The sequence below is a fragment of the Gymnoscopelus microlampas genome (genome assembly GCF_963454915.1).
Source record: "Gymnoscopelus microlampas genome assembly, chromosome: 14".
NCBI classification, from domain to species: Eukaryota; Metazoa; Chordata; class Actinopteri; order Myctophiformes; family Myctophidae; genus Gymnoscopelus; species Gymnoscopelus microlampas.
The window spans coordinates 37,142,423-37,162,885 of NC_139951.1; the positions used below are offsets into that span (position 1 = coordinate 37,142,423).

The 20,463-nt window shown below is 40.5% G+C and overlaps 2 protein-coding genes across 2 annotated transcripts in view; both read right to left on the reverse strand.

Moving 5' to 3' along the window:
• The window catches only part of polr3a (polymerase (RNA) III (DNA directed) polypeptide A), a 380,370-nt gene that overhangs the window by 267,249 nt on the left and 92,658 nt on the right, over positions 1 to 20,463 (reverse strand). The window lies entirely within an intron of this gene.
• Positions 3,288 to 12,599, reverse strand: star2 (steroidogenic acute regulatory protein 2; the record flags this gene model as incomplete). Its single annotated transcript, XM_084078319.1, has 7 exons — positions 3,288 to 3,392; positions 5,337 to 5,430; positions 8,027 to 8,211; positions 10,019 to 10,177; positions 10,621 to 10,757; positions 11,289 to 11,420; positions 12,536 to 12,599. 7 exons carry the CDS (start codon positions 12,597 to 12,599, stop codon positions 3,288 to 3,290), a joined length of 876 nt encoding a protein of 291 aa, XP_083934445.1.

Sequence of the window (20,463 nt, forward strand, 5' to 3'; positions counted from 1 at the left end):
ATGCTGATATATCCACACTGATATTAATCCCTAGCTCTTCATTTACCAGATTATTGAATTTATAAAGATCTCTATTTTCACCTTTCTCTCTCTCTCTCTCTCTCTCTCTCTCTCTCTCTCTCTCTCTCTCTCTCTCTCTCTCTCTCTCTCTCTCTCTCTCTCTCTCTCTCTCTCTCTCTCTCTCTCTCTCTCTCTCTCTCTCTCTCTCACAGACAGACTGTTTTCCTTCCTGCTTTTTTTTGGCCCACCCCCTGTCAGAACCTGCAATGTAGACTAGAGTTGATTGACATCTGGATGCCCAATGACATTGCTTCCATGAGGTTGGTATAAATGACCAAGTAGCTGCATGTATAGAGTAACTGCCAATGAAACTTCAAACCTAGGTTCAAACCCCCATTGGGACACTTGTCTTTGATTGTCTTTGATGCTAGAATAAAGTTAACAAGCAGCTTGTCAAATAAATCTGGAATAATTTTTCACTTATGGGGTCGGTGGCACAAAATATCTTCAGATGGTGCGTGGTCAAATACATATTCATTTGGGGGTCCTTGACATTAAACAGTATGAGAACCACTGCCCTATATGCTTCCTCAGAGGGTGGGTTATATTTCAATCCTCATTTCCTCACGTCCACATGATGTGTGTGACCCCCGGTGACCCCAGTGACCTTGAACCTGGGCCGGACGCCCTGCAAAGTCAAAACACTGCATGTTGCTTTGGTCTACCTGCACTACATATCGTCTCTACTCGTTTTACATAGTTAAACCTAGAAACCCCATTCAAACTTTAAAATGTTCATCTTACTGTGAACATGTTTGCCTGAAAACAAATCTTTGAAATGTTTTCATCGGTTTGGCTTTATTGTGTCTCACCCATTTGGGGTCTTTTTGACTCGTCGTACTGCTGTACTGTAAAAATGTGTCAATAAAATACTAGATCAATCAATGACAAAACGTCACAGAGGCCAAAAACCCTTTGCCCTTCCGGGTTTAACACCTGATGACGGCCTATATGAGCCATTCTACCGAATTGGTTCAAATTTAGAGTTGGAAATTGTGTGAAATTTTAATTCTACTTTGGAAAGACTTTGACCATATTCACGTTGCACCAGATCTAAGGGACACATATTTAGTAAAAGTACAGTCAATTATCATATTGTATTTTCATAATCTTTTGGAATATCTTTCCTCTCCCAAAATGTGTCACTACCGAATTACCATAGAATAAAGATACTTATATGTATTATTTCATCCTCCCCTGTACAGACTATTTCAAAAAATTAATGTAGGTGGTTTCTACAATTAAATACATTAAAATGAACTGATTTTTTTAATATTGAATTCTTAAGATTTATCAAAATTAAATGCTATATTTCTTTGTAAAATGTATAAAGTTGATTATATTGATTTCAGAATTAACGATAGTTGAAATTACACATACACCTAACCAATCATTATCATAAAATATTGGTTGATAACTCACTATCTTTGATTTTTGACAAAATAACTGGTGTTTCGGTTGTGACTGCACTATTTCGGTAGTGACTGTATTGTTACGGTAGTGACCATAGTATTTTGTTTACAAGGCTGTGCCATAGTCACTTAACTCTTTTTGCTAAACATTCATTGTTCACATAACACATACACCTAACCAATCATTATCATAAAATATTGGTTGATAACTCACTATCTTTGATTTTTGACAACATAACTGGTGTTTCGGTAGTGACTGTATTGTTACGGTAGTGACCATAGTATTTTGTTTGCAAGGCTGTTGATGTCTCAAAAGCATGAACATCCAATTTTGTCACTACCGATTTTGTTTACAGCTGTTGATGTCTCAAAAGCATGAACATCCAATTTTGTCACAACCGAAACAATGATGTCACTACCAAAACTTGAGCATAATGTTTCGGTAGTGACTGTTTTGGTAGTGACAATTTTAGCTAGTTTTAAGCTTAACTCAACAATGCTAGGCAAGACATGGCTTGCAAACACAGCTTTGAGCAGTTGTACATGGATAAAAAAAAACATCACATTTGAAGTAAAACCCAAAAGGAGTTTATAATTGCAGAAATGATGTGTTCGGTAGTGACAATCCTTAAAAAATATTAAAATACAGACTGATTTTCAGACTTTGGAAGACATTACTTCTGACTGAAGTAAACCAGCTACTCACCAGGTGGCCATGATGAACAGGAAGTCTATGTCATTTCTTGGTGAAAAGTGTGGGAGTGTGGCTAAAACCAGGCTCCACCTATGGACTAAAACTCGTTGTGTTTCGGTAGTGACATGAAAACATGGGACAGCTTTTTTTTCTATAATGTTTTTTAATTTAAAGAAAATACACAAAATCAATCTTAATATTCCAACTTCCCTTTAAGATAAATATAAATGATGTATTTAAAAACAAAATGTAATAAATTGACAAAAATCATTTAGATATTGTTTTCATGAATTGAAATTTAGGAGTTAGGGGTTGGGACAGCCACCTCCCAATATGAAGTAACATATAAAGTATACTTTTTATATATATTACATTTTGTTCTATCTCAATTAATGTATTGTGATTAAATAGATCATAAGATGATATTAGTACACATGTAAGGTCTGACTACTTAATTGTTTTTTAAAATAGTTTTTTCATTGTGGGACTGCAATTTCAACCAATTCGGTAGAATGGTCCAGAACACTAGATATTAGCACGGTGACACCCAATGCACACACAATAATATGGTTATTCCAACAGCATATCTGGCAGGAAAAGAATTGAAGCCACAGAAAAATGCAATGTTTCGGTCGTTTATTTTTCATTTGTTTTATCTTCAAAGGCAACAGTTCATGTCATTAATAATATTCCAATAAACGATAGCAAGCATACCACTGACAGGACAAGGTTTTGCAATGCTTGGTAATGAGGTCTGGGTGGCTCAGTAGTATAATAATTCCTATTATGAGGCAGGTTGTGTACAGTATAGACAGGCAGAGGAGAGGGTGTACGCGCTATAGTCTCTGACAATGCACCCTGGCTTGTTCTCACTGCAGGGAAACTACACCAAGCCGTAGGCTCTCAATGAAAGGCCACTCGTTTCTGTGAAGCAGATAGACTCGAGCATGATTTATACTCACTACCAAAAATAGCCGATCTACAAGCTCAGAGCGGGCGGCGCGTTCTGAGCTTGCAGATCGGCTATTTTCGTTGCGCGACTCCGGCGTGCAACAAAGTATAAATCGGGTCGAAATCCTCAGTGTCTCTCCTGGTGTTCCCTTTGTGAGAGTGTGACTCTATCAGCCCAGAGTGGCTCGTGCTGTCAAGTGTCTTCGTAGGTGCCTGGTGAATTCCAGCTGAGCTCGAGGCAAGGCCTGATTCACAATGGATTTAGGCAGCCAACCCTGGGAAAAAAAAAATTCTTTATTGGACACCAGTAACCTTAGTCTTCTTTTTTTCCACCCTTTCTTTTGATTTGTTTTGTTTTTGTTTTCTGTGTGTTCTTTTAACCTATTAAGACCTGAGGCCGATTCTACAAAATGTCTTCTAAATCCTAACAGTTTTCTGAAAAACCTATGTTGCTACATCGGTGGTTCTCAAACTTTGTCATGTCAAGGACCCCCACAATTATATGTACTTGGCCGCAGACTCCCATCTCAAAATATATTGTTCCAGGGACCCCCAGAAGCAAAGATTTTAGTTAAAAAATGTTTGCTTTAAAATAATAATATATTCAAAGATTTGCACACATTTTTAATTTTCAAACTCGTAGCGCAGCACAAAGTGACACGCTATGAGCTTGACGTGCTATGAGCTAAGTGACGCGCTGTGAGCTTGTATATATCTATCTGCTATTTTAAAATGTTTTAACTTTTTAGTTAAAGTGTGTTTTCGCAGTCTTAATGGGTTGTAATAAAAAAGTAAGATTTTAATTCTGAGATGAGTGACAAATAAATAATACACTGTAATGCTGCTTTGGAAATACAAAAAAAGCGTAAGGAGCGATGAAGATGGGAAGTGAGGAGGAAGTGGAGAGAAACAAATAGATTGGTAAAGAAAAAACAAAGAAGAAAAATGAAATTCTATTATTCTCCACGACTACAAACTGCTGCCCCATCTTCATTAGCTCCTACTGTGAAGGATGGAATTGTATTTTTGCTTTTGCCTGCCAGCATCCGGCAGGTAGTATGTCTTACTGCGCAGTACTTCAAAGAGAATGTAATAAAATATAAATGTAGGGGGGAAAGAGAAGACACCAGGAACTTTATTTATGCACATGTGGTGACTATAATGGCGCAAAATAAGAACGAATGTCAGATAGCTTCAGGCAGTCCAGTAATCCTTTCATGTGGAGGTCCCTAATAGAATAGTATCCAGCGACTTGCTTTGTATGAATTTGCTTCACAACAGCTTTACTTGCTGTGTGCCATAATGTCATAGCTTAATATCTTATGTAAATTCCCACAACGTAATTGTTTTAACCTCATCTGAACCACTCAAAGGAGTAGTTTACCCCAAAAATGACGTATTTTCTATCAATTACACGCCCCATGAAGACTTGAATTCGTTTTTTTCCGCATACCTAAGCCAATAATTTGATGACCGGCGGAGTCTCCGGTTGGAGACTCAATTGAGTCTCCTGCTGAGTCTCCTACTGACCAATGACCCGGTCATCAAATGATTGGCTCAGGAACGCGACAAAAACAAATAAATCTCCATGAATTCAAGGCTTCATGGAGTGTGTAATTAATAGAAAATACGTCATTTTTTGGGTGGACTACTCCTTTGAGCCCTTTTTTAAACTCTACAACAGTGGTTCTCAACCTGTGGGTCAGGACCCCCAGGGGGGTCCCCACATGATTTTGGGGGGGTCCCCAGATGATAGTGAAGTGACCATTTAAGGACTTTTAAGACCTTTTTAATACCTAAAAAAAAGAAAGAAAAGAAAGAAAAAGTCCATAACTGCAACAAAAGTTATCAACAAACTATAAAACATTGGCCAAATAGTCCAATTTTAAATGAAAGAGACAAAACTTTTGAAAATAGCCGATCCACAAGCTCACAGCACCTCGCGTTGTAGATCTACTATTTTCACAATATTTATCTGTGGAATGGAGTCAACCAAAAGGGGGGGTCCCCAGTTCAAATATGATTATTTTGTGGGGGCCTGAAATGGTTGAGAACCACTGCTCTACAAGCTCACAACGTGTCGCATTGTGATGCGTTGTGAGCTGGTAGATCTGCTATTTTCTAAATATCGTGAAGAAGTTATGAGCATTTTCAAAATCGTTTGTGTTTTATGTTCTGTTCAGGCAATGAAAAAATAATGTGTGAAGTATAAAACCCACCTTAACATCCATGTTGAGGAGCCACGTGATGCGACTCCTCCCAGAATCCTCTGCCACGGGTTGTATAACGATGCATGTGGGACCGTCCTCCGCTCTGTTAACAAGCAAACGAGCATGTTGTCTGACTGTCATGCGCACAGTGGTCTAAAGTAACTAACTACAGTAACTACAGAGTATTTACAATTTTCAGTTCTTTTATAATTATTTGTAAAATTTAGTTACTAGTTACTTTGTAGATTTTTGATTATTATTACAAAACATACATTATAACCACTTCAGCCCTATATACATCTCGGCCATTTGAAAATAGGCAATCCACAAGATCTTGTAGATCTGCTATTTTCAAATGATTTGTATACATTTTATACATTTGAAAACTTGTGAAATGGGACATTCTGCACAATGACTACCTTCTACTTTTGGTACTTTGGTACATTTTTATGCCAATACTTTGGGCCTTACTTTTACCTATGGGCCTCAGGGCTCGGCAAGGCTTGCTTACTATTAGCAACAAATCTGTTGGCCTGCCGCCTTTTGAAGCAGTGTGGTTCTCAAATTGGGGTCCGGGGACCCTGCAGGGATCCTTGAGGAGTTATGGGTCTGTAACTCTGAGAGATTACGAATGGACCCCTTAAGGGTCCATTTGGTTCCATTCGTACTCTCTCAGAGTTAGGATTTTATCAGTGGTGGAAAAAGTGCTCAGATTTTTTACTTAAGTAAGAGTATCAATACTGTAATGTAGAAGTACTCTGTTACAAGTAAAAGTTCGGAAATTCGAATTTACTTGAGTAAAAGTGAAAAGTATTGGTACCAAAAGTAGAAAGTGCTCATTATGCAGAATGTCCCGTTTCACAAGTTTTCTAATGTACAGTATAAATGTATAAAAAAATCTTTTGAAAATAGCCGATCTACAAGCTCACAATGCGTCGCTATGCGACGCATTGTGAGCTTGTAGATCGGCTTTCAAATGGCCGAAATGATATATGTATATAGGGCTAAAGTTGTTGTATGTTTTGTAATACTAATCAAAATCTACAAAGTAACTAGTAGCTTAAGTTTTCAAATAATTGTAGAGGAGTAAAAGTACAATATTTGCCACTGAGATGTAGTAGGAGTAGAAGTAAAAGTATTGGAAATTTGAAATACTCAAGTAAATTGTACTTAAGTACAGTACTTGAGTAAATGTACTACACCACTGGATTTTATAGTGTAGTTATTTATGCAAATGTGGCGACTAAATGGCACAAACGAGAATGAATGTCAGACAGCTTCAGGCGGCGGAGGAGGTTCCCTGAGAGAATAGTATCCAGAGACGTGCTTTGTGTGAATAGCTTCACAACAGCTTTACTTGCTTGTGTGTCATAATGTAACAGTTTAAATCCTCAAGACCCACAATTTAATGGTTTTACCCTCACCTGAACCACTTAAACACTCAGAAAAACCCCTCAGGGCTCTATACTAGGATCCTTTCTGTTTTCTGTTATTGTGGGGAAAGCTATGGGTCTGTGACTCTGAGAGTGTACGAATGAAACCAAATGGACCTTTAAGGGTCCATTTGGTTCCATTTGCACACTCTCAGAGTTAGGATTTAATAGTGTAGATGGGGTCCCAGAGGTAGAACATTATATCAAATAGGGGTCCTTCAGCCTGACCCAGCAATTGACCTGCATTTGAGTCTCCGCCGGTCACCAAATTATTGGTTTAGGAATGCGATGAAAACAAAACAAAAATCCATGAATTCAAGGCTTCATGGGGTGTGTAATTGATAGAAAATAAGTACTTTTTTGGGTGAACTACTCCTTTAATGCTGCGTTCACACTGGCACAACTACAAAGATACAGATTACCATTCTGTTTGAAAGGAAGCCAGCGACATGAAGATGACAAAGATACATCCGACGTTCTTAGCTGCTACAAAAGATGGCTTCAACTTCAGATACAAAGATACAAATTTGCAATGGTTCAGGGGTAGAGTGGCCGGTAGAACGGCAGGATGGGAACCGGGAGGTTCCCAGTTTGATCCCGGGTTCTCCCAGAGTTAGTGTCGAAGTGTCCTTGAGCAAGACACTGAACCCCTAATTGCTCCCAATAAGCAGGTTGATGCCTTGCATGGTTTCCTCCGCCAATGGCGTATGAATGGGTGAATGTAATGCACAATCTATGTAAAGCGATTTGGATAAAAGCGCTATATAAATTTACCATTTACCGAAGCTATAAATATGCCGTGTATAGCATTGGTTCTCAAAGTGGGGTCCAGGGACCCCCAGGGGTCCTTGAGGGAGTTCCAGGGGGTCCCCAGCTAAATGATAGATTAGGCACCAAATGGACCCGTAAGGGTCCATTTGTACACTCTCAGAGTTAAATTGACATAGATTTTACAATATAAAAAGTGATAGAAATGCCATTAAATGGGGGTCTGTAGCCCTAATGCACGTCAAACTGGGGGTCCTTGAAATTAAAATGGTTGAGAATCACTGCTAGAGCCGTAAAAAATCTTCTCTTATGGCGGTCCCTGGCATATCTTTTGAAATGGGGGTCCGCGGGCTAATAAGTGTCAATTTGGGGGTCCTTGACATGAAAAAGTTTGAGAACCACTGGTGTATAGGCTTTGTAGCTTTGTATTTTTTGTATCTGCCAGTGTGAAAGCAGCATTATATAGAGGCAGCTGGTAAGCCATGAAGATTTTCTCACCGGACAAAGCCTTTCTGAAGAGGGAAGGATTCCAGCTGCGTCGCTGCTCCTCCGAGGTAGATGCAGGATTTGTGCTTGCAGCTGTGTCTGACGCTCAAGAAGTCCCTCTGACCAATCAGATTGCCCGCCGTCTCCGCGGACACCTCGTGCGTGACAATGGTCTCAGGCCCGACGTGCTTGAGGACCTGCAAAGAAAAACCGAAAAGGCCAGATCCCAATTAGTGCCGAGTGTCAACTGAGCTGTGGGTGGAAAAAGTACTAAAATGAAAAGTATCAATGCTGCAATGTATAGATACTCTGTTGCAAGTAGAAGTCTGGAATTCAAAATGTACTTTACGTAAAAGTACAAAAGTATTGGTATCAAAATGTACTTGAAGTACCAAAAGTAGAAAGTACCCATTATGCAGAATGTCCCATTTCTGGGTTTCAAATGTATAACAATCTTTTGAAAATAGCAGATCTACCAGCTCATGGAGCTTGAAGATCGGCTATTTTCAAATAGCCGAAATGTTTATAGGGCTGAAGTGGTTAGTGTATGTTTTGTAATAATAATCGAAATCTACAAAGTATAGTAACTAAAGTTTTCAAATAATTAGTAGTGGAGTAAAAGTATAATATTTGCCTCTGAGATGTGGTGGAGTAAATGTGATGTGGCGGAGTAAAAGTACTTAGTACTTACAGTAGTTACTTTACACCACTGCAACTGAGAGGCTATCATTTGAGCTGCAGCAATACTGTCGTATGGCATTTTGTTATGCATCTGCACGTGTTGGGAGTTGCATCATTTAGTTGTAGAGTGGATTGAGAGCCAGCCAAACTAGGAATTTGAAGCAATGTCCATCTGGGTTCAACTAGCCCATTAAAACAGGGGAAAGCATCTGTGCATTTTCAGATGGGGGTCTGCAGCGAAATATATCATATCAAGTTGGGGGTCCTTCACACAAACATTTTACTGATTTAGAAGGCATTTGTAGAACTGGCCTCAAATCTTAATGGGTTAGAGAGAGCAGGCCACTCAGACATTTGTAATAATAATAATAATAATCATCATAATAATCAATAGTTAATAGATTCTATTGTTTCTATTTTGCCTTTTGGTCATGGCTCTCCTTGTGTGGGTCCTAACACAGGCGGTAATTATTGGGAGATAAACCCTGACAGGGTGAAGCAGGACTGAAGCAAAACCCCTGAAGTGGCACTACTTATTATACGGCTGCAACGAGCAAAATCAATAACTTGACACACACAATATTGATATAGCAAGATGTGCTAAAAGCCCCACCAGCAGCCCCCAGGCCTAGAGGCAATACTGCTTTGCAATGCAGATCAAAGCTGTTTGAACCGACTGACGCTGGCATCGATAGTGTGCTCTCGCGTGCTACGTCCAACCGGGGAAACTCCCCCCTGTCAGGTGACAAGAAGGTCAGTTGGCTCTCATGCATTGAAGGAGGCATGAGCTCGGCCCTGGCCTTCCTAGGCTGGTGGGGGGAGTGTAGTGCCCAGGATCACTTAGCAAATTGGCACCAAGTCAAAAAAAAGGGTTACAAAATCGAGGGATAAAAAGAAGAAGATAGTGTGCTCTCGCTATAGTGGGGCTAAATGTGAAAAGGGGAACATTTAACCCAAGACGGGGAAAGCATTTGTCATTTTCGATTTTAACCATTATCTTATACTTTGGCTAATCGATCAAAAATAGTATAATACAAGCAAGTAATATACAAGCTCATAACGCGGCGCCGAGTGCCACGCTATGAGCTTGTAGATCGGCTATTTTTTTAAAACCTTGAAAATCTTTGAATATATATATTTTTAAAGCAAACATTTGTAACTCAAATCTTTGCTTCTGCAGGGGGTCCCTGGAACGAAATATTTTGAGATGAGGGTCCGCGGCCAAATACATATCATTTTGGGGGTCCTTGACATGAACAAGTTTGAGAACCACTGTCATACACAGTAGCTACACCACTCTGATGTGATTATAGTGTCTCTTACTTTGATACGATGGATGCTGGGGTTCCATGTGTGCATGTCCTCCACTCTGAGGAAGAGGACGTCGTACAGCTCCTCTGGACTGGCGTCCAGCACACCTTCCAGCCGGAACACCTTTTTGGATCCTTGCATCACTTTGCTACAGATGACATCGCCATTGTCCTGAAAGACAGGATCAAAACAAAGCAGAGGTTGGCTTGTAGCAAAAATGCAGTGGTGGAAAATGTTTTACTTAAGTAAAAGTATAAATACTGCAATGTTGTCCGGAATTCAAAAAGTACTAAAAGTAAAAGTACAAAACATTTTTGAAAATAGTAGATCTACAAGCTCACAACGCGTTGCGATGCAAAGTGTTTCAAACAATTGAAGTGGATTAAAAGTACAATATTTGCCTCTGAGATGTAGTGGAGTAAAAGTAAAAGTATAGACAATTGGAAATACTCCGGTAAAAGTAAAAGTACCTCAAAATTGTACTTAAGTACAATTGAGTACTTGAGTACTTGAGTACTTGAGTAAATGTACTTAATCACTTTACACCACTGAAGATAGGTTGAAAAGGGGTGAAGTCGTCCTTCAAGCACTGTGATCAATCACAAAACAATTACCTCCACAACTTCGGTCTTCCATCCACTGTCATCGCTCAGGATATCCAGCGCTTTCCTCATTGCGTCTTGGCCTTGGTTCACGTAGAACAGCTCTTTGTCCTTCAGAGGAACGGGCGATGCATCCTCTTTTATGGCTTCTGCATCAGAACATATATATTAACATTTATATATTCAATATCAATCCTTCAGCAATCAAACTCATTAAAATATATATTATAAGACCTACCAGAGACTGGGTTGATAATACAGTGGTTCTCAAAGACCCCCAGGTCTTTGTGGGCGGTTCCAGGGGGTCCCCAGCTAAATTATGAATAGTTAGGAACCAAATGTACCCTTAAAGTTCTGTAACTTTCTCTCTGTAACTCAGAGAGTGTACAAATGGAACCAAATGGACCCTTACGGGTCCATTTGGTTCCATGTGCACACTCTCTGAGTTATGGAGGGTCTGTGGCCTTAATGCACACCAAACCGGTGGTCCTTGAAATTAAAACCTTATGAGAACAGCTGTTAACATAGGACCACTATGGAAACAAGTCCCCACAACATTTTTGTGTTGTTCTAATAGCCTTTATGTCTGACTGCATGTATCTCATGCAGTTTACTTTTCTGACTAATAAAGTATTCAATCAATCAATACAAAAAAATATATATATATATATATATTTTACCAGCAGTGTTTGAACTAGGTTGCAGTCCCATGTAACCCATCCACTCTGCTGGAACCTGGAGGCGCGCGGCCCATGGGTGCCTGTGCGACGATATCTCCTGGCCAATCACAACCACGGCTGTGCGCTGCAGTCCTGCATGTGTGAGTGAACCACAAAGGACTTCAAATGAGCCACGAATGATGAGTCACCTTTTAATGAATCACCCTTTACCAAAAAATACCTGATATCAACATGTCGTCGCTGTCGGGTGGAAACCTTGAATGTCCAAAACATTTTATGTTATGTTATTTTAAAAACATTTTTAAAAATAGTGAAAATAGCCGATCTACAAGCTCACAACGCGTCGCGATGCGACATGCCGTGAGCTCGTAGATCTGCTGTTTTCACTACTTTTGTGCGACTTGTAAAATGAAGTAGGTTATTCATTTATAAATAAAATATGCCACAACAGCGACGATGTCCAATAACTCCAAAATGGGACGAGAGATAATTTCCGCCTCCAAATTAGAGGTCATCATCAGTGGTGGAATAAGTACTCAGATGTTTTACTTAAAACGGTATATTTTTTTCTGTATGGCAGAGTATGTTAATACAATATATTGTTATGCAATTGGTGTTTGGTTGTATTTAGTCTCCCTGCTCTTCTATAGAGACCTTTAGATCCTACAGTATATGTCTAGAATAGACAGCACGACCTTTGACATGACCCTGTTTCTGTTTTGAAAAAGATTTTGACCTGATGGTTAATATTCAATTTCTCCCCAGAGCCAGCAGGCAGGCTCTATTAGCTCAGTGGTAAATACTTCAGCACTTGGGCAAGAGACCCGGGGCAGAACAGGAAAGTTACAAAATGCAGCTTTAAATAAAAGTATTGCATTAATAATTTGACTTGAGTAAAAGTACAAAAGTATTGGCATCAAAATAGACAGTAACAGTAACATTTTGCCCCACTTTTTAAAAATATAGTCAATCTATAAGCTCACAATGCGTCTCATTGCGACGTGTTGTGAGCTTGTACATCGGCTATTCTCGAATAGCCGAAGCCCCGAACAGGGCTTAAGTGGTTAACTATTATCATTATTATTATTACAATTATTATTATTATTAATGCATGTTTTGTATTAATAATCTAAATCTGCAAAGTAACTTGCAACTAAAATACTTGCAGTGGAGTAGCCTAAAAACAGGCAATATTTGCCTCTGAGATGTAGTGGAGTACAAGTTTCTACATGCATGTAGTGCTTTACCTGTCATGCTCCTCAGGTGTGGGTAGGCTATTCCACAGCAGAGCTTCACAACAGCAGGCAGCATGGTGTCTGTCTCGGCACACGAACAGCAGCCTCTCAGAGCGGCAGCGCTGGGCTTTATAAAGGGCCTGTGAAGGACGAGCTAAAGATAAGAGCCAGCGGAAAAGATACCATCTATTCTGAATTCTTTCCCCTTCAGGGCCACGCTTGTATAAAGCATCACATAAAACAGTGGTTGTCAAACCTTTTTTTTTTATAGTGTCAAGGACACCACAGTTTGATATTCATTATGCCATGGACTCCCATAACTTCTGACAGCGTACAAATGGAACCAAATGGACCCATTTACGGATCCATTTGGTTCCATTTGTACGCTGTCAGAGTTACAGTCCTGCAAGGGTCCATTTGGTTCCATTTTTACACTATCAGAGTTACAGTCGTGTAAGGGTCCATTTGGTTCCATGTGTACATTCTCAGAGTTACAGTCTTGCAAGGGTCCATTTGGTTCCATTTGTACACTATCAGAGTTAGTCCTGTAAGGGTCCACTTGGCTCCTATTGTACACTCTTATAGAGTTACAGTCCTGTAAGGGTCCATTTGGTTCCATTTGTACACTCTCAGAGTTACAGTCCTGCAAGGGTCCATTTGGTTCCATTTGTACACAATCAGAGTTTGTAAGGGTCCGTTTGGTTCCTTTTGTACAGAGTTACAGTCTTGCAAGGGGTCCATTTCGTTCCTCTAATGTACACTGTCAGAGTTACAGTCCTTCAAGGGTCCATTTGGTTCTTAACTATCAATCATCTAGCTGGGGACCCCCTGGAACGCCCTCAAGGACCCCTGGGGGGTCCACGGACCACACTTTTGAGAGCCGCTGACATAAAAGAAAACAGATGACGGGATGAAGAAGGAGATGGTATTTGAAAGTGAACACTCTGGTTTTTACGCATAATGTGCAGATGTGATGTAATTAAAACGGCATATAGGTTCCATCAAACTTTCTTAACGTTTGATGGAAATTCCATCGCACTAGAACAAGAACAAAATTAATGAGACACCCAGGAAAAGCGTGTTTGATCTATATTCATCATCTGAGATTATGTTAGTGCGCCCCCCCCCCCCCCCCAGTGTGTGTGTGTGTGTGTGTGTGTGTGTGTGTGTGTGTGTGTGTGTGTACACTTGTGCGTGTCGGCTCTGCACATAACTGTACTTCCAGTTTTCAGAAGATGGCACACCTGTTTCCTGTTCCAGTTCATTTTCCCATAATTTTATTCGATTGGTGTGGGAGCGGCAGATTTGAATTGTAAACACTTAATTACTTTCTTACTTTAAACTGGAAACACACATGACACTGTCACACGTGTTTCCAGTCCAAATCTACTGCTGAGCCAATCAAATGAAGCAAAGCTATGGGAAAATGGAACTGGAACAGGAAACGGGTATGCCACCTTCTGAAAACTGGAACTGCAGTTATGCAACGAGCCTCCAGAATGTATGGGTGCGGCCTCTTTTAAACGAAACGCCATATAGCTCAATGTCCAATCAACCCCAAATTTGAATCGCATTCTGAGGGGCCTCAATAGAGCACACTTCCAAAAGAGCTATCACCTCTAACCATTAGGGGTGCCACAAATGTGAAAAGGTGAACTATAAATCATAAAAGTGCTCAATTGCCCTGGGGGCTATTTTGACGGCTGCAAACCAAGACTTAAGTTGGGGCAACCCACACTTTGCAATTTCTCAAAATGTTATATTTTGTATTAATTTCATATATGGACTGTGCTTTGGCTAGACTTTATTATTATTATTATTATTTTTATTTGGGCTAGACTTTATTATTATTATTATTTTTATTATTTTTGTTTGGACAGACATGCATGTGACATTGTCATTTACATTCCTGGCCTGATTTGTGTTCCCAGTCTGGCCTTGTGCAAACATAATTGACGCAAGCCATATTAACAATCAGCATGCTTTTATCATAGTTCGTCCGGCCACACTGCCCCGTGCATTTGCATACACACACACACACACACACACACACACACACACACACACACACACACACACACACACACACACACACACACACACACACACACACACACACACACACACACACACACACACACACACACACACACACACACAACGCAGGGGTTGAAGTAACCGAGGGCATTCCACAGATTTCTGGCAATTTCTGCCTCATTGGTCAGAACCCTGAAATGTGACCATGAGGCAGCGAAAGATGACGCCAGTTTTCTCCCTAGAGGACAGCCCTCACACCGATAGAGATAAGCCAGGTGGAGATAATGTACAGCTAGCTGGACCGCTTGCAGTAGCTTGCATCACCCATCTTTTTCTTTAATAGACAGCATTTATCGATTTTATAATACTGACCCCACAAACACAAACTGGAATATAAATTACATTTAGTTGCAATATCGCATGGATTCATCATCACACAATATAAAGTGAATTGTCATACTTATTTGCCAAGTGGACTTCAAGGACTTCTAGCCAATCTAATCCTCTCTGTAAGAGAACATGGAACAAAAGCAAGAAAGTGACTTTCCAGTTGCATATCGTTTCTGTAGGGTGGAAACCCCATTATACAGTATGTCCAAAACTGTTACTTTTCAGGACTCAAAAGTAGACGATCTACAAGCTCTAAACGCGGCGCGAAGCTACTTTTGATGCTTTAGTGTGAAGCTGTGGTATGATCAAGTAGGGCACATTCATTTACGAAAAATCACAAAACGTTGGAATATGGAGATAAGAGGTTTCTGCCCGACAACAGCGAAACCCCTTCGAAAAAGTACCCTTTACATGAAAAGACTAATGAGCTGTCATTGTATTTGAAAGGTCTCAGGCAATCAGAATGATCCTCCTGCTCGGCTCTATACTTAACCCCCCCCTAGTGTCCTTATTTCCTGACCGTGTGTGTGTGTGTGTGTGTGTGTGTGTGTGTGTGTGTGTGTGTGTGTGTGTGTGTGTGTGTGTGTGTGTGTGTGTGTGTGTGTGTGTGTGTGTGTGTGTGTGTGTGTGTGTGCGCGCACCTGGCCTAGGGCGGGATTCTGAAACTTGTGATGTTTATTCTTCCTATGACTGTATCCCACAGTACTCCTCTCCCTCTATATCTGTACCTTGACTGCCGTGCTGCCTCTGGTGCCTGAATTTCCCCCGCTAATAAAAGTCTATCTATCTATATATCAATCTATCTATCTACTATTCTGGGCATGTCATTACAGACGAACATTCGGCAAAAATAGGCCAATATTTGGCAAAAAAAGCAGATCTATGCAACACGTTGTGAGCTTGTGGATCGGCTATTTTCGTTTGACTATTTCTGTTCCTTACGTTCCCAATTCTGCTTTTACCACGAGGCAGCAAAAGATTTACGCAGGTTTCCTCTCTAGAGCAGTGGTTCTCAACCAGCGGTCCGAGGACCACCAGTGGTCCTTGAGGGGGTTCCAGGTGGTCCCCAGCTAAATGATGGAGAGTTGATAACCAAATGGACCCTTTATATAGATATTTAAACCTTGAGAGTGTAAAATGAAACCTTGAGAGTGTAAAATGAAACCAAATGGACCCTTACGGGTCCATTTGGTTTCATTTTAGTTAAATTATTGTTAAACATCTGCATTACCTAATTAAAGAATTGTTATTTTGATCAACGTTTGCCTGTCATCTCTCATATGGCACCAACATCAATACAGCATGGAATTGTGGACAAAATCATATCCAACTATAACAGTTTTGGGGTCTGAGAGTCTAAATCTCATCAAACGGGGGTCTGTGGCTCAAATGCCAAATAAATAATGGATCTTGATATGAAAAGGGTTGAAAACCACTGTGCTAGAGGACAGCCCTCACACTGATAAAGATAAGCCAGCTGGAGAGATAATGTATACAGTTAGTTGGAGGAGCATGTATGTAGCATGGATTCATCCTCACACAATATTAGTGAATTATCATGCCACTCACGCTCCAAGTGCGCTTCAAGGAATTCTGCCAATATGGCCCCCTGTGCAAGAGAACATGGAACATATGCAACTTGAAAGTGACTTGAAAGTGACTTTCAAGTTGAGTAAGGAAAACCTTTGAAACAGCTGCCTTCCATTAGCACACATACAGTAGCAGACAGCATTTCTGTAATAACAGCTAAATACAATCTATTGTATGACTATAGCAGCCAGCAAGGTAACATATGGTAATAAATGCTATCCTGTACATTAAGTGTCTGAAGACATTTTATTATTATTATTATTACTACTACTACTACTGTACTAGACCTACTCGGGAATGATGCAAGTTGGAAATGTATGGCCCACCTACGCCTATATATCCGACCGACTCGAGCTGGGCATGGCACTCCCTTGAGTCGTTGGGTTCTCAAGATACTGTAGTACAGGTACACGCACGGACGGACAGAAATCTCTATTTCACGCATTTATAGTAGGATTATTATTATTATTACTTACTTACGCCTATTACCCCTTCTGGGCTTCGGCCGTCTACCAGAGTTCTCCAAGCATCTCGGTCCTGAGCCAACACCTCCAGCTGTCCCCAAGTGTGGCCCATTTGCTTGGCATCTGCCTTCAAGTCTCTGCGCCCCGGGTGTTCCGTGGCCGACCTCTTTTTCTTTTCCCTTTGTGGGTTCCACTTGAGGGACTGTCTTGTGGTGTTTGAGGCTGGTGTATGGAGAGTATGGCCAATATCCATCTCCAACGCCGCTTGAGGATCTCTTCCTCTGCTGGTTTTTGGTTGGTGCGGTGCCACAGTTCTGTGTTGCTGATGGTGTTAGGCCAGCGGATCTGGAGGATTCGTCGCAGACAGGTGCTGATGAATGACTTCTGAATGATGTTGTTTGTGGTGTTTACAGTGGTACTCCATGTCTCAGCAGCACCATAGAGTAGGACTGACTTCACATTGGTGTTAAAGATCCTGATCTTTGTTGTGATGGCCAGGTATTTCGTGCTCCAGATGTTTTTTAGCAGGAGGTTAGCTACCCTGGCCTTGCCAATCCTGACTCTCACATCTGCCTCTTGTTGACAATGCTGCCATTGCCAAGGTAGGTGAACTCATCAACCTCCTTCAGTGCTTCGTCCTTCCAGCATGATGGATGAAGTGCTGGCAGAGTCGACTCTCAGGACTTTGCTCTTCCCTCTGTGGATGTTGAGACCAAGGCCAGCTGAGTTAGTTGCGATGGTGCTGGTCTTTTCCTGCATCTACTCCTGGGTGAGAGAGAAAGGTCAGATAATTATTATTATTATTACCCTTTATTTACCGAAGAGAGGTTCGCTGAGCATGAATACTCTCTTTCAACAATGCCCTGCTTCACAATCTCACACACACACAAATATTGTACTTTGTACTCCACTGCAATTATTTGAAAACTTTAGTTACTTTGTAGATTTTATACAATTACAAAACATGCATCAACCGCTTCAGCCCTATACATTTCAGCCTTTTGAAAATCGCCGATCTACAAGCTCACAATAAGTTGCGATGCGACACATTGTGAGCTTGTAGATCTGCTATTTTCAAAAGATTTGTATACATTTCATACATTTGAAAACTTGTGAAATGGGACATTCTGCATAATGAGTACTCTCTACTTTTGGTACTTTAAGTTACATTTTGATGCCAATACTTTTGTACTTTTACTCAAGTTAATTTTTACTTCCGGACTTTTACTTGAGTATTTCTACATTGCAGCACTGATACTTTTACTTCAGTGAGAAATGCGAGTATACTTTTTCCACCACTGATAATACTAATAAGAAGGCATTACTAAATGCGTTGTATGGCAGAGTTTAGAATTATGATTACCGCTCCAGGATGAATTGACATATCTTTTCACAACCCCCCAGTAGGCTAAAAGCTAAGACATACTGTAATGAGCTGTCAATATCTTCAAAGGTCAATCATAATGAATGTCAGGTATCCTCTCGCTCAGCTCTATACTTAATCCATTCAATCCGGGAACGCATCTGGTAAATGGTGCATTTATATATAAATGGTGCAGTTATATAGTGCTTTTATCCAAAGCGCTTTACATAGATTGGGCATTACATTCACCCATTCACACACACACACACACACACACACACACACACATTCATACACCGATGGCGGAGGAAACCATGCAAGGCACCAACCTGCTCATCGGGAGCAATTAGGGGTTCAGCATCTTGGTCAAGGACACTTCGACACTAACTCTAGGGGAGCCCGGGATCGAACTGGGAGTTCTGGCCACTCTACCCCAGAGCCACTGCCGCCTCGTCTGCTGCCACTGCTGCCCCGGCCCCATCTGTGTCATTTTAGATGTCTTTGGCTTTTCCAAAATAGCAGATATACAAGCTCATAGTGCGACACCGAGTGCAAATGTTTGAATATATATATTTTTAAAGCAAACATTTGTAACTCAAATCTTTGCTTCTGGGGCCGCGGCCAAATCTTTCTTTCTTTTTCCTTTTCCTTTATCTAAAAATGTTTTTCCTTTAAATATCTAAAAATGTTTTCTAAATCCTAACAGTATGTTGCTAAATACAATAAGTGGTGCTCCAACCTTTCCATGTGAAGGACCACCCAAAATCATATGTATTTGGTTGCGGACTCCCATCTCAAAATATGTTGTTCCAGGGACAACCCAGCAGCACAGATCGGTGTTAAAAATGTTAGCTTTAAAACATATACGGATACATACATACATACATACATACAGTACATACAGTACATACATACATATATATATATATATATATTTATTTTCATTCATAGATTTGCACACATTTTCAACTTTTTTTCAAAAGAATTGCAGACCTACAAGCCCATAGCGCTATGAGCTTGTTTATCTGCTATTTTTGAATAGCCAAAGACATCTTAAAATGACACAGATGCGTTCCCGGTCTTAATGGATTAACTACCCAGGGGGTCCCCTATAGTCTGGCCACGTCGTTTGTGATGAATTCTCAGATAAAATAGCAGGTCTAACAAGCTCACAACGCATCTTAGATACGTTGTGAGCTTGTAGATCTAGTATTTTTATGAGAAATAGATTTGGTGTGTAGAGTAGTGAGTGGTGTTCAACCTTTCCTCCTTTTTCTGAATCAGGGCCCACTTGAAATTTTCAAAAGCGTTTGGCTGCCTTTGGTAAGGTGTCAGATGGGTGGGCCACGTGCATTTCCAGAGCATGCAGGGACGTGCACAGATAGACTGTAGGTGGTGCTAGAGCACCTGCCCTTTGCCCTCTTGAGCAGAAGTGCCCTTTTTTTCAGTTTACAGCAGGGGTCTTCAGCAGGACCCCTAGGGGGTCCTCAGAGTTACTACAGGGGGACCGCCAAATCTTTATGTGATATGATTTTTCTTTTTACCATAACCACTCGAAACCTAGCATCCCTTTTCTGAGGAGAACTTTAGCCAAAAATAGCCGATCTTCTAGATCGGCTATTTTTGGCAAAGAGGTATAGGTGTAGAGGGAAAAAAGAGCAGACCAAGTAAACAAAAAAAAGTATAATTTACTTGAGCACCTGCCCCTCAAAATGCCTGTGCACGCCACTGAGAGCATGTTATGATGATCAGATGATCAGATCAGCTAATTTACTATTTACAATTTAGGCATTTAGCGGACACTCTCAATCCAGAGCGATTTACAGTAATCAAGGTAAACACGAGGTAATACATCAAATGCATAGAAATAGTAATCTAGGATCATAGGTAAACCAATAATCATCACTTGTCTAAACAGTATTATAACAAAAAATACACAATCTGTGCATTAAAACTATACACTAGTACAGTGGTTTCAAACTTTTTCATGTCAAGGACCCCCAAAATTATATTTATTTTGGCTGCAGACCCCCCGTCTCAAAAATATGTTGTGCCAGAGATTTTTCAAAAATAGCAGATCTACAATCCCATGAATT